At 29.7% G+C, this 14300-nt stretch overlaps 1 protein-coding gene across 1 annotated transcript in view; it reads left to right on the top strand.

Annotated features, from left to right (window-relative positions):
- Window positions 1–13672, top strand: part of LOC145259102 (protein FAM91A1-like) — a 131165-nt gene extending 117493 nt beyond the window's left edge. The window contains exons 17-21 of the mRNA XM_080116760.1: window positions 181–294; window positions 3334–3409; window positions 7442–8027; window positions 11046–11115; window positions 12838–13672. Coding sequence (XP_079972886.1) covers window positions 181–294; window positions 3334–3409; window positions 7442–8027; window positions 11046–11115; window positions 12838–12960 — 969 coding nt within the window. The 3' untranslated portion in view covers window positions 12961–13672. The remainder of the gene's footprint in view (window positions 1–180; window positions 295–3333; window positions 3410–7441; window positions 8028–11045; window positions 11116–12837) is intronic.
- The last annotated feature ends 628 nt before the right edge of the window (window positions 13673–14300 follow it).

Genomic DNA, 14300 nt, shown 5'->3' with positions numbered 1-14300 from the left:
TTTCACAATTTGAATATGCTGTTCAATGCTATACTTATTCATAATTAATTTCCAAAATATTATCTATAAAATATCTGAAACAGAGAAAAAAATAATCATTAATGGTAATTTTCAACTCTTCAGTGACTTTTTGGGCATCCTGTTATACATTATATTATGCGTTTTCTCTTTATCTTTTAGGAATATGACCGTCTCCTTGTGACTACATGGGATCATGATCCAGGTGTAATAGCCTCCTCCAACATCCTCATGACGCTCAATGATGCACTGTCCCATTCTGCTGTTCTAGTTCAGGTCAATATAATTTTATATTTTATTATTGTTCAATGTTTAAAGACTGATATATTTGCGGAAGTTTTTTTTTTTTTTTTTTTTTTTTTTTTTACAAAGGAGTCACCACTTATCAAGGCCTGAAGACCACTCGAGGATAAGGGTTAATGAGTGTACAGCGATTAAAGAGAACATGTAATCATATTTAGTAGTAGAAATTTGGTAAATTGGATTACTTAAGGGGATGGCTCATCAAGAATTTGTTCACATTGGACTTTAAGACAACCATATTGTAGTCAGTTGGAAAGCAGGAAAACGGAATCGAGTTCCACAGGTGTGTAGTTCTAAGAAAGAAGATTTGTTCATGCAATCCACAAAGTGTGGGGGAAATTATTGATAATAGTTTCAGCTAGACGAGTGTTTTTCGTGAAAGTCGGGACAGAAGGGACCATAGAAGTCAAGTATTATGTTTTTATTTCTTTGTATTTTTATTATTATAAATTTAATCTATCATATAAATAGGCATCGGTTGAAATATTTGCATGTTTCCACCTTCTGTCGAAAGAAAACTCATTTATTTGATATTAACTTGTTTTGAATAGATCTTCAGTGCCATCATTATTACTTGCAACCATTTCTAATATTTATATTGCATCGACATTAGCATTTATACAATACACATTTGGGCTGTGCAGCTGCTACTAGTCTCTCGCTTCTGGACAAGGTTTAAAAGAGAGTCGCCAACCTGATAGGTCCTGAACTGTTATCTAAGCTTCAACCTCTGTCCCATCAATGAAACGTTGCATCTCTCTACCTGTTCTACAAGTATTTTAATGGTGGCTGCTCTGACGAACCATAAGCCCTTGTACCCTTACAACACAAAGTTCCTACTAAAAAAAAATGGTTTACACATCATCTATAAATGAACTGGTAAATCTAATTGGGTGATTTACAAGTCTGACATTTATGTCAGGTAATTATCAGTTCAGGATTTCTACTGAGTTTCTTCCACTCAATAAATGACCCTTCTGCTTCCTGAATCAAAACCTTTTGTGTTTCTTAACTGCAATTATTACCTACGGCTTCACTGTTCTAGACTTGCATACACACACACAGTTATATTAAGCACTTTCATCCACTACTTTTGACCATTGTGTGTGTGTGTGTGTGTGTGTGTGTGTGTGTACTGTGTTGGGTGCGGATGTGGTGTAGGCCAGGAAGAAGCTCGGTCAATCTGACCTAGGTGAAGGTCATTGTTGCAGCAACAGCGACAATGTTATAATTCTGTATTTAGTAACCTAAAAAGGGTTGGTATGGCATAAACTAGACAAATGAAATTAAGCAAAAAATACCCATTTTGATTTATATATTTTTATTTTGCCAAAGAAAAGTAACAAAAACAAAAATTAGGCACAAGGCAAATCAAAAAAAGTTTTTTTTTTTTTTTGGGGGGGGGTCTATGGTCATCCTCGTCACTGTACTTTTGATTGGTCTATGCTAATTCTAGCTAGAGTTCTCATTCATCATAATACCACAAACCCATCAGGGGTCGTCCTAGTTAAGATTCCCAAATCAAATCGTTTTCTTTTTTGTTTTTTTTAAATAAAATAAATATATATATATATATATATATATATATATATATATATATATATTGTCTGTAAAAGATAGAATTTTATAAAGTCATTTTCTTATTTATAATTCATTTTCTTATATGTTGCAATATCCAAGAATTTTATGCCATGTCTGTGAATCATGCTAGGCGGTTTTCGATGGACTACGCTATTTCAATAATATAGTCTTCCATTTTCTTTAATGTCGAATAAATTTCCATTCGGGTTCACCAATTTTGATTTATTGGGGCTAAAGTTTATATTTGCACCTTGTTTAATGGCAGCTTGTACAGAAAATATATTTTGTTTATATTTTGGGATTAGAAGAGAGTTTTCTAGAATACAGAAACGTAGTTCACCTTTATTTTTCAAAATTATACCGTTTACTCAACTGCCATCAGCAAGTTCTACAAAATGATTTGGAGGCTTAAAGTTGGGATCAAAATTGATGAAATCAAATTCCTTTGTAATCACATGTGCCGTTGCACCACAATCGACAAGAAAATTATTGTTTGTTGAAGCGTTAAACGTACATGAAAATAAGAATGTATGTTCGCTAATGGAGCTCTCCACATTTTTAATGGAGTCGTCCTTGAAAGTATGGTATCTACATTGGAAACTCTTGTGATTAGGTCAGCCACAAATATAGCAAATAATTTTTGTACTTTTCTTAGGAGAAAAATTGTTTTTTGGCAAAGTTGTGGTTCTTTATTCCCGGCATGGGTATAACTTAATTTTGGTGTTTTTTGTTTTTTTTCTGTGATCATTTTTTTCCGTTTCCTCGTAACTTCTCATTGCCACCTTGAATTGACTAAAAGTCATGGGTTTTTCTTTCTGGGTTATCACTGTGGTAAATAAATGGCTTGAAATCACTCAGTAATCCCTTGAGGACCATGGAAATTAACACTGTCGATAATAACTTCACCAGACATTTTTAAAGAATTTGCATTCGTTTCAGCTCTTATAATATAATCTCTAATGGTTTCGGCTTCAATTCGTTTTAGAGAGGTCAGTTCAGTATATAAAGAAATAATTTTGGGTTTTCCTTTCGATAAATAATACTCTCTCAATATATGTTCAATACTTTGCAGCCATTGGAGCAATTCTGGTTTCTGATTGGTTTGTAGCAGAATGTAAATTAATTTGATTCGTCAATTCCTAGCAGCATCATTTATAAATAGAATCTCCTGACTGTGCAGGATCATACTCCATTACACTCTGTGTGATGGGATGTGTCTCCTAGCAGCTTCAGCTGCAGGGAGACAAGGTAGTAGTGCACATCAAGGATCCGTTCTTGACACTCAGCACAAAATATGGCAACAATTAGAGATAAAATTTCAACCCACTTTGATATTGTTTCAAATAGCCAAAGTAAAACAAAAAGACCAATGTTTTGTTTAAATTGTCTTTAATAATCTGATATTTTTCTCCATTTTATTTTGCTTCACAGGCTCATGGCTGGGAAACAGATGGAAAGACCATCTTTATTCCATTTCCTTTGAATAATGAAAGACAACATACATCAGGTACAAAAAGGGATTTACATTATTCAGGGTTTTACATTGCAAGTGATTTTTCCAAGTGGTGATTAGTAATAAAACACTCATCTTTTGGCGATTGTTTTTTTTTTTTGTTACTGACAATCTTCCAAAGCTCATTACTGAATGAAAAATGCTTTTTCAATCTTTACTTTTTATTTTTAAATAAAACGAACAAAGTCAAATTATCTAAACAATAAAAGTTTAATAGAACAATATACTCTTTTTTTTTCTTTTTTTTTTTTAACGAAAGCCATTTTAAAAAAAACATCTGAAGAAATTCCAATATTTGCACTTTCAAGTCTCAACATAAAATTTGGTGCATATTTAAAATTACACTTATTTAAAAACTAAAAACAATGCAGGAAGATCTTTATGAACTACATCACAGAACAAAAATATCATATTCCAAAAACCACATGGGTTTGACTAGTAACTTTTCTATTTGACTAGTAAACAAAAATATTTAGTTGTCCAAGATCAACTAAAGATAAAAATTTGTCCATAGAGCCTTGCTATTAATTATTTGCGATTCTTCCTGGCAAAAAAATATGGATTCATCAATCCTAGAAAACCTTTTTTTCTGTTTTAATTCATAAAAAATAAGCACAAATTTGAACAAAAGCTAATTTTCTGGTTTTATGGAACATACCTCAAAATAATTAATTAGTTGAGCAAGTAACTGCTCGGCTAAACAAAATTTTACTTGCAGACTACTATTGAGTAATGAAGTCGTAGGTACCGCATGAAAAAACAATTTTTTAATTTCCTCGCTAAATATTTAATTAATTCCTTTGGAATAGTGATAATAATAATCTCCATGCTCTTCTGTTTCATCTATTTTTTTGACAGAAGAAATAAAATTAATTGCATATAAAACATTAGAAGAAAAATTTTAAATCATGCAAAAAATCCACAATCATTAAATTATCAATAAATTTTGTCATCATGAAAATATGATTATTAGATTAATTTTTATTTGCAAAAGAAAAAAACAACATTGCTAAAAACATATTGGTGAATTATCAATATATTGTTATAAAAACGATTGTTTTATTTTAATAATTATAACGAGAAAAAATGTTTTATTTCATTAAAATTAAATAGTATACATAAATTATGTCGAATGTACATGAATAAATTTTTTATAATGACAAAATTTATTGATAATTGGCTGATTTTGGATTTTATAGTTGTATTTTCTTTTGCCAATTAAAATGAATTCAATCATCCTTTTTTATAATGACAAAATGTATTGATAATTTATTGATTTAAAATTTTTCAATCCGTGTTTTTTTTTCTTTTAAAATCAAATAAATTTCAGATCAATTTACTAAATAATCATTTTTTTACAAAGTATATTTACATAATTTGCCAAAATGTATAGATATAATTGAATAATTTTGCATTTTTCTTCTGTTTTATATGCAATTAATTTTATTTCTTCTGTCAAAAAATTATAATCAATATAATAATCGTTTTTTATAATGAGAAAATTTATAAATATTTAAAATCTTAAAAAGTGCAACAAAATGGCAATTACATTTTTATTAGTGCATAAGGTACATTTGATTAAGTGTAAATAAAATATATATATATTTTTTTTTAATTCTATTATCTTCCTTTTTAAAGTTTAATATTAATAGTTTTCGGTAAAATAATTTTCCGGATAAACATTTTGTTGAATATTTTTCTGTTGAGGCAGAAATCTTTTTTCAATTACAGAATTCAGCTAAAGTATGTGCATCTTCCCAAATGTGTCCAACCATAAAACTATAAATTCAAAAGCAAACATATTGAATTATTACTCCATGGAGACATCAATTGAAGTACAACTGTTTTTACAAATGGTTGATTATATAAAAATTCTTAATCAGTTAGTAACATGTGGTCAAAGTGAGTCAGAATCCTGCAGAAACTAGTAAAACTAAATGTTGTAGTAAAAAAAAAATGTATTTAATTTAATAATAAAGATTTTTTAATTATTTTTTATGAGGAGGACGATTTCGGTAAGTTGAGAAAATTAGTAAAAATTGTTTGTATACATTTATTTACATTTTTTTCTTTTTTTTTTTTGTAATGTTGATCTATAATGTATCCAATGAATGTATTTATAATATTGGTGCTAAACAAAGGATGTTGATTTCTAAATAAGTTATATTTGTCTTGGAAAACACTGATAATTAACAGAATGGTTAATACTAGTTATATTATAAATAGTAATAGCTTTTTATTCAGAATTTCCGCTGTATTAAAAAACAAAGAAAGAAAAATCTCTATAATATACATACATGTGATGGAAAGAAAATATTCTACACTTACTTACGTAAGTTGATCAAGTAGTTTTATTTTAAAATAAAATCAAATTTAGTGGATAAATAGTGATGATATCATGACAAACAAGGAAAGTAATTCCAAATAAGTCAAATCTGAGATTTAACAAAAACATTTTTAACATGGGGACATTAGAAAATCATTTTTAACATGAGAACATTAGAAAAACATTTTTAACATGGCAACATTAGAAAACCATTTTTAACATGGGAACATTAGAAAACCATTTTTAACATGGGAACATTAGAAAACCATTTTTAACATGGGAACATTAGAAAACCATTTTTAACATGGGAACATTAGAAAATCATTTTTAACATGGGAACATTAGAAAACCATTTTTAACATGGGGACATTAGAAAACCATTTTTAACATGGGGACATTAGAAAACCATTTTTAACATGGGGACATTAGAAAACCATTTTTAACATGGGAACATTAGAAAACCATTTTTAATTGTGGAACATTAGAAAACCATTTTTAACATGGGAACATTAGAAAACCATTTTTAACATGGGAACATTAGAAAACCATTTTTAACATGGGAACATTAGAAAACCATTTTTAACATGGGAACATTAGAAAACCATTTTTAACATGGGAACATTAGAAAACCATTTTTAACATGGGAACATTAGAAAACCATTTTTAACATGGGAACATTAGAAAACCATTTTTAATTGTGGAACATTAGAAAACCATTTTTAACATGGGAACATTAGAAAACCATTTTTAACATGGGAACATTAGAAAACCATTTTTAACATGGGAACATTAGAAAACCATTTTTAACATGGGAACATTAGAAAACCATTTTTAACATGGGAACATTAGAAAACCATTTTTAACATGGGAACATTAGAAAACCATTTTTAACATGGGAACATTAGAAAACCATTTTTAACATGGGAACATTAGAAAACCATTTTTAACATGGGAACATTAGAAAACCATTTTTAACATGGGAACATTAGAAAACCATTTTTAACATGGGAACATTAGAAAACCATTTTTAACATGGGAACATTAGAAAACCATTTTTAACATGGGAACATTAGAAAACCATTTTTAACATGGGAACATTATTCATTTATTTTTTTTTTACAAGGTAGTCACCACTTATCAAGGCCCGGAAGCCACTCGGGGATAAGGGTTACTGTGTGTACAGTACATTAGTGTTGAAAAACATTTTTAACATGGGAACATTAGAAAAACATTTTTAACATGGGAACATTAGGAAAACTAAGTTCATGTAAAAACAATTTTCTTTATAAAAATAAAACTGCTTGATCAATAGAAGTGATTTTTAGAATACAATATTTTTCCATTATGCATATGTACATTATACAGAATTGTCTTTATTTTTGTTTTTCAATATAGAGGATATTCTGGACAAGCACCTAGTAATTAATTAATTATAATAAACTGCATGTGAACTAACAAATCATAACTTTGTTTAGAATTGAACATATTTTCCACTTTTCAGTATTTTTCATATCAGGAGTTCAATCTAAGTTTCAATTTAGTATTTATCACATTTTATGAATTTCAGTAAGTGTTTATTTTTTGTTTTGATTTTTTTTTAATTTTGGTCACTTTCTGAAAAACTGCTTCATCAAATTTTGATTTACAATTGATGATTTTTTTTTTTTAATTTTGTTATGCTCAGTTTTTCTCTGCTTCAGGAAAATTCTCCCAGAAAAATGGCCATAATCATCGCGCTATCCAGAAACTGGCCCAATCCATTGACCTGCAACACACCTGTGGTTATATCACACTGCTGAACATTGGCAAACCTGGTCACTCTAGCTTTGATGAGCTGGGCTCTGCATTCAACAACAATCTGGTCATCTCTTCTTCTGTGTCTTCGGCTGATACAAAGGAAGACAAGGTGGCCAGCCTTGTAGATCTTGACTTTGGCAGTCTCCATGACAACAACAACCAGCAGCAGCAGTCCTCCCGCAAGGAAGAGTCTGATGCACCTCACAATGGCATCAAGAACCGTGCCTGTGCTGAAATGCTATCCAATGAATTGGACAGCTTGCAGTACAACAGGCTACCATCACAAGATAACAACAACATTGACCGAGACAATTTGACCTTAAATATCATTCCACCAACAGAACAAGATGAAGACGATGGCTGTACGGCTGATCAACAGGATGCCTGGCTTCTCCTCGACTGTTTCTTTGGGATTCCATTGTTTGAGTCCGAACTTAATCAGAAAGTTTGTGAAAAAGTTGCAACTGGGAAGCTTTGCAGCAGTGACAGGTGAGTCAGACGACTTTTTGTTTTATAATGAACCTGTTATTTTTTTTTTAATTTCTCGGCTAGTTTTAAGAGTTTTTACTTGATCTAAGACTTTATACTATGTAATCATATGACATGCAGGTTCTTTAAGAATCTCATAGAATCTCTTGGAGAAAGCACTCGGAATGTTTGATGCACTAGGACAGGATAAGAATCTAAGATTTTCCACATAAATTTTCATTTTTGAAAAGGATGCAAGTAAACATGCATAATGCCCAACTCAAGCACCAAACCTAATATATATTAGACTATGATAAAGTACAGTTCTGAATTTTTAAAATGAGCTATGAATATTTGTATTGTTTAGATTAATCAAACAATTCTTTTCATCTTGAGTGTTATCTCCACAACGTTTTGGCTGATGTAACCTTTGACTTTTGCCAGGTGTAAAAGTCGCTACGTTTTAGTAAGGAAAAAGAAAGCTCTGTCATCTTCGGTAAACAGACAATATGATGTAAACCGTGTCTGAAAGTAAATAATCAAAACAACAACAACAACAAAAAAAAGTGAAAAACAAACATTTTCAAATTTGAAAATGTTTTTTCTGTATTCAATTATGAGATAAGCAACCATTTATGAGAAAATTTTAATGTTTTACTTACCCCATTTGTGATGTCAGGATGTAAAATAAAAAAAAAAATGCAAAGATATTTTTCTTGTATTTCAAAAATTTTCATGGTAGTAAGATTTTTGAATGTGAAATAACTGTCCAGAACTATCTAGAAATTTTATTTTGCATTTCATAAAAATATTATGATTTAATGTTTTGTATATGTAGCTGATTAAACACAGTCCAACATATATTATTTGGATTATTCAGATTAATGTTTTCATCTTGAATGTTTTCTTTTTTTTTTCTTACGTTTTGATCAATGTGAGCTCAATTGCATTTTGTTGAATTCTGGGAATCTCTGGAATTTCAAATGAAATCCTTAGTTAAACTGAAGAGAAGCTTTTCTACTTTTGATCGGGGCCTCTTGAGTGAGTATGGATGGCCAGAAGTGTTATAAAGTCCTGGTTGGATGTAGAGTGTTATTTGAACAAACATTGTAAAGAATATATTTTAAAAAGAGTTTAGATAAAAAGTCTTTGAAAAATATATTTATTTTATAAAAAATAAGCATCATAAAAATATCTCCTTCTTATCATAAAAATATCTCCTTTTTATCATAAAAATCTTTTCTTTTTTTTTTTTTTAACATCAACATCTCTTCAGTTTAACCAAATCCTTTATTTAATATACAGATGTAGCTTGCCGTCATTCCGTTAGCCACGACTGGGTAGAAGTCTTACTGAGAATTTAACCTTCACTCTTCAGAAAAACTGATTATACTTAGCACTTGTATTTGTTGCGTGATGAATCTTTGCAGACAATTCTATATCATACCTGAAATTTTGTTTACTTGAAGTTTTATTTTTAAACAATTGTAAACAAGATTGGATGACACTTGATTTAGGTATAAATCTCACACACACCCACACACAAAACATAACCTTTTTATGTCTGTTTGTGTGAGGAACGGTTTCTACCAAACTACTTTGTCACGTTTTGGTCTACAGATTTGAAACTTGGTATATAGGGGGTTTAGATATGTGGAACAAATTCGATTTGCTTTTTAGCAGGTAAAAATAACTGCTGAGTAGTCAAAATTGAAAAAAATTGAAACATGGCAGGCATAAGTCCACTTAACATATTATTTCTATGCATGTGCACATATATATTTATAACTTTAACATTTTTTTTTTTTTTTTTTTTTTTTTTTTTTTTTAAACTTTTTCTATATGCATATGAACTTAGATCAGCTGGTAACAAATACTGGAGAGTTACATGTTTTGGTTTCAATTCCAGCTGATGACACCCAACTCATATTTTTTTTATTTTTTTTTTTTTACTTTTGATATTACTACTATATATTGGGTACAATATAATAAATAATAGGCTCTATAACAATAAATATAAAATCTGCATAAATTAAAATATCATATTTAAGTGTATTTTACAACCGGACAATGCCGGACGACCTGGTAGTAAGATGATATAATAATTTTTTTTTTTTTTAAACACATCTATTTATAAGCTCTTTTGCTAAATATTCAGCTTGAATTTTTGTAATCGAAATTAGATTCCTTAAGTTATATATTTATATAAATTCAGTTCATACTGAGATAACTTCAAATGTATAACCTCATCTATACAGTATTTTTTCTCGGGATATTTATGTTTGCAAAGTTATCAACATAAGTTACCATGATGTTTCATCTGAAGGAAAACTTCAGGAGAGTGCTAAACACAACAAACTTATAAACTGTTGTGTTGAGATTAGTCTATCAATTGTGTATTATTATTATTACTACTACTACTACTACTACTAGCCTGGGTGCACGGCATTGCCTGGATGTTTGTAGGTGTGTGTTGAGTAAAAAAAAAAAAAAGTTGTAGTAGGCAGGCAGGCTCGAACCCGTACCGCCAAGGCAGAAAAGAAAATAGAGATGTGTGTAAGGGTATTGATTGTGCAAAAAAAAAAAAAGTGGGAGTAGGCAGGCAGGCTCGAACCCATACGGCGTAGGAGGAAAAGAAAGTGAAAAAAAAAACGTATCGTGTTTGCTGTTGCGCCCATCGTCAAACCGGAAGTGACGTAGATTTAAATTAAGGCTAAACAATCAAAAAGAGGCAATGACTTTTGAAAATATCGGCGAAAAAAAGCAACCCCTCCCTATAGAAAAGTGCCCAGTTGAGAGTGAAGGAATTAATGTTTTGGGCCAATTTTTCGTTATTTATCATCCGAAGGATTGAGCTTCAAAATGATACTGATCTTGTGAAAATCCATTGCCTCTGTTGAAAGTTTTTGTAAAACATCGTACATTCATACAGGTAACAGACAGGTGAGATTTATATTATAGATTATATTTATGGTAAAATCAGGCCGTCTTAAAAAAAAAAATATTATTTAAAAAATTTTTTTTTTTCTTTCCTTTCAGCCTGCAGCAACTTTTACACTCGAGCAGAAAATTGTCTTTACGACTTCTCAGTTTTATTTCTTTCTTCCAGGTGAGTTCAAATTAAATACACATTTCTCACTTATAATAAAAAGAAATGGGTGCTTCTATATTTAGATAACTAAAAATTATTCTATTTTAAGTAAAACAAATGGTACCTACGTAATTGTCATGTCACAAGTAGTAACATATCCAAAAATTACAGAAAACGATAAAGTAGAAAATTATTTGTGAAAAACAATTCCGATAAGGGTAAAAAAGTACTTCAATATGATTACATGCTGATCCAAAAATATTGTATAGCAATATGTATATGTATAGCAGACCATGTATAGCAGACAGAATTTATTCAGAAAACAAAAATAAACATAACGTATATACATAATTTGTGAAGTTTTAAAAAATAACTTTTTTAACTTTTTGAATTTTTAATTTTTTTTAATAAAAAATAACTGATTGAGGTTTGGCATTAGATTTCCAAGAAATTTAAAACCTGATTATTTTCCCTTATAACTCTCCAATTCGAATCAGAAGATTTTGAAAGCAAATCACTAGATGTTACATGTCTTGTTCCATGATTAATTAATTTTCTACCTTATCGTTTTCCTTAAATTGACAATTATGTAGGTACCATTTATCTTACTTGAAATGTAATATTTTTTTGTTATTTAAATATAGAAGCACCAAGAAGTGTTTCTATTTTGTTAAAAATTGCTGAAATCTTTGTAGCATAGAAAGTTTAAGTTAAAAGATTAAAAGTTTTAATAGACATGTTTATAACTTACGTCCTTTGTTTTTTTTTTTTTTTTTGTTTTTTGTTTATGCCACGTCTAAAGAGAATAACAATGACACATCACCTGCACATTCACTGATGTTGTGTTACCTAATACAACCTGCCGTGTAGTAATTGAAAGTATCTTAAAATTCCAAATAATATGAAAATTTATATATCTTTAATAAGACACTGTTAAGAAATGAAAAGAGAAACTCTATTCACCTGAGCAATGATATGTTTGTGATAGTTTTTCTTTAACTTATAAATTTTCCCTCCTCTCTTTATATAATGTTGCTCAACTGGTGGGAGTCAGTTACCTCCTCTTTTTGAACCGTTTCCTCGTATATCTTTCTTTGTAGTTGGTTTAGTTTAAATTACCTCCCCTGATAATTAATTGGCAAGTACTTTAAGAAAGGTTTAATAATTTATTTTTTTATTATTAAATCACTGTAATTACTTTTAATATCAACAAAAAAATTGCATATGGAAATGAATACAAAAAAAAAAAGATTAATTTATTCTGAACTATTTAAGAGACTAGTTATGCAAATGAGATATTCAAAGTTGTTTATATGCAAGTATAAAAAAAGCATGAAAGTTTATAGGACCAATATCGATTTTATAACATCAAGTGGAAAGTTATACCCATCCCTCAACCCACCACCTTAATGGTAACAAGACACTAATCTATTGCTGATTTTATCCCCCTCACCCACCCACAAACACAAACACAATCCGTTTCTACATTTTTGTGGAGTGTTTGTTTACAGCAGCTAACATTCTCTAATGATAACCACTCCAAGTACTGACCAAGCTCAACATTGCTTAACTTCAGCAGTCTAGTGAAAACCAGTGTGTCATTGTGATTTAGTCATTTTGTAGCCTGGTCTCATTTGATTTTCTTTCAAACCTTTTTAGTATTAATAATATTTTTATTTGTCTGTAAATTTCTTTAAGAGATAATATAATCCAAAATTTTATCTGATCTTTTTTTTCCAGGGAAAGAATACAAATCAAGAATTGAATGGCCCGGTTGTAGAAGTCGAAGACAAAGTCTGCTCGGCTCCCCGTCAAAATTTGGTCTTCTTCCAGGGATGCCTTGAGAAATGGGATGGACGTTGACAAGAAAGAATGTTCTTGATATGAAAGTTGGGGTGGGTGGGTGATTGATTATAGTGCTCACAAGGATAAATACATGCTAATTTTTTTCTCCATCTGCGTCTTTCTACTCCTCCTCCCTTTTTAGCCTTTCCCCCCCCTGTATTTGTCTGCTCAATCTGGCTCTTCCCTCTTTTTCTCTTCTTTTTAGCCAATCTCATTCCACTTTATCTTAAAATATTGTTTTTCTTTGTCTTGTTTTTTTATTAATTTTTTTTTATTTTTTTAGCCAACTCTCATTTTTATTTACCCCCCCCCCCTTTTTTATTTTGTTTATTTTTTTTTTACTTACATGGATCCCAAACACACTTATTGTAGTTTCTCCAGTTTTCTCATGTCTAATTCCTTTTTTCACTCTGATTCTTTCTATTTGTTGTAAAATTGATATTACATTCAGGCAAATCTCCCTCTTGACTTTGGAGAAATCATCCAAGATGATACATTTTGAGGAATTAACAGTTTGTCATCATAAAAACCCAAAACGACTAAAACAATTGAAAATAAAAATCCCAATGTCACGTTGTCATGCAATGACGATGACCTGGAACTTTGAGTGGCTGTGCTTAAAGAAGAAGAAAATTTAAAACAAACAAAAAATGAATAAATATAATTATAAAAAAAATTCCAATAAAAAATACTTACAAAACCAAAAGAAAAAACAAAAAACAAAACAAAACGTGCTTTGATTTTGTTATCCTCGTTCGTGTACAAATATTTGTTCATCATGTGAGGTGGAGGGGGTGAGGGGGTGCATGGAGGAATGAAAACCAATTTTCAATTTTTTTTTTTTCATTCAAGTGAAAAGATTGTTTTAGCAACTTTTAACACCAATGAGATGTTTCACTGATATTTCTACTTCATCGAAATTTTGACCAAGTAACTAATGGTGTGAAATGATATTTAAAAAAAAAAGATCAAATTTTATTTGAAATAAGTTATTTGAAGTTTTAAACAATGTTTCACTTATGCTTAATCAAAATCATGTTATAATTTTTTAATATAGAAATTCATTCAATTTAAATGTTAGTGTACAAAATTAAAAAAAAAATAGCTATTATTATTATATAATATTATATTATTATCATTATATAAAAATTTTATCTCCTAAGAAAATCTTTATAATAATCATATGAGTAACATTGAAATTTAACTATGATTGAAGAGAACTACAAAATTATGAGATTATGTTGGAAAATGATTCAAAAATAAAGAAATTCCTTCTATTCACACAATGAAAATTGTCAGTGAGAAATGTAGTCTCTAAAACTTTTAAATTGAAAAGTGACCGAGCATAGCTCAAGTTT

The sequence above is a fragment of the Euprymna scolopes genome, chromosome 3, assembly GCF_053919585.1.
Source record: "Euprymna scolopes isolate OS-2025 chromosome 3, ASM5391958v1, whole genome shotgun sequence".
Lineage (NCBI taxonomy): Eukaryota > Metazoa > Mollusca > Cephalopoda > Sepiida > Sepiolidae > Euprymna > Euprymna scolopes.
This window is presented reverse-complemented; position numbering and strand designations above follow the sequence as displayed.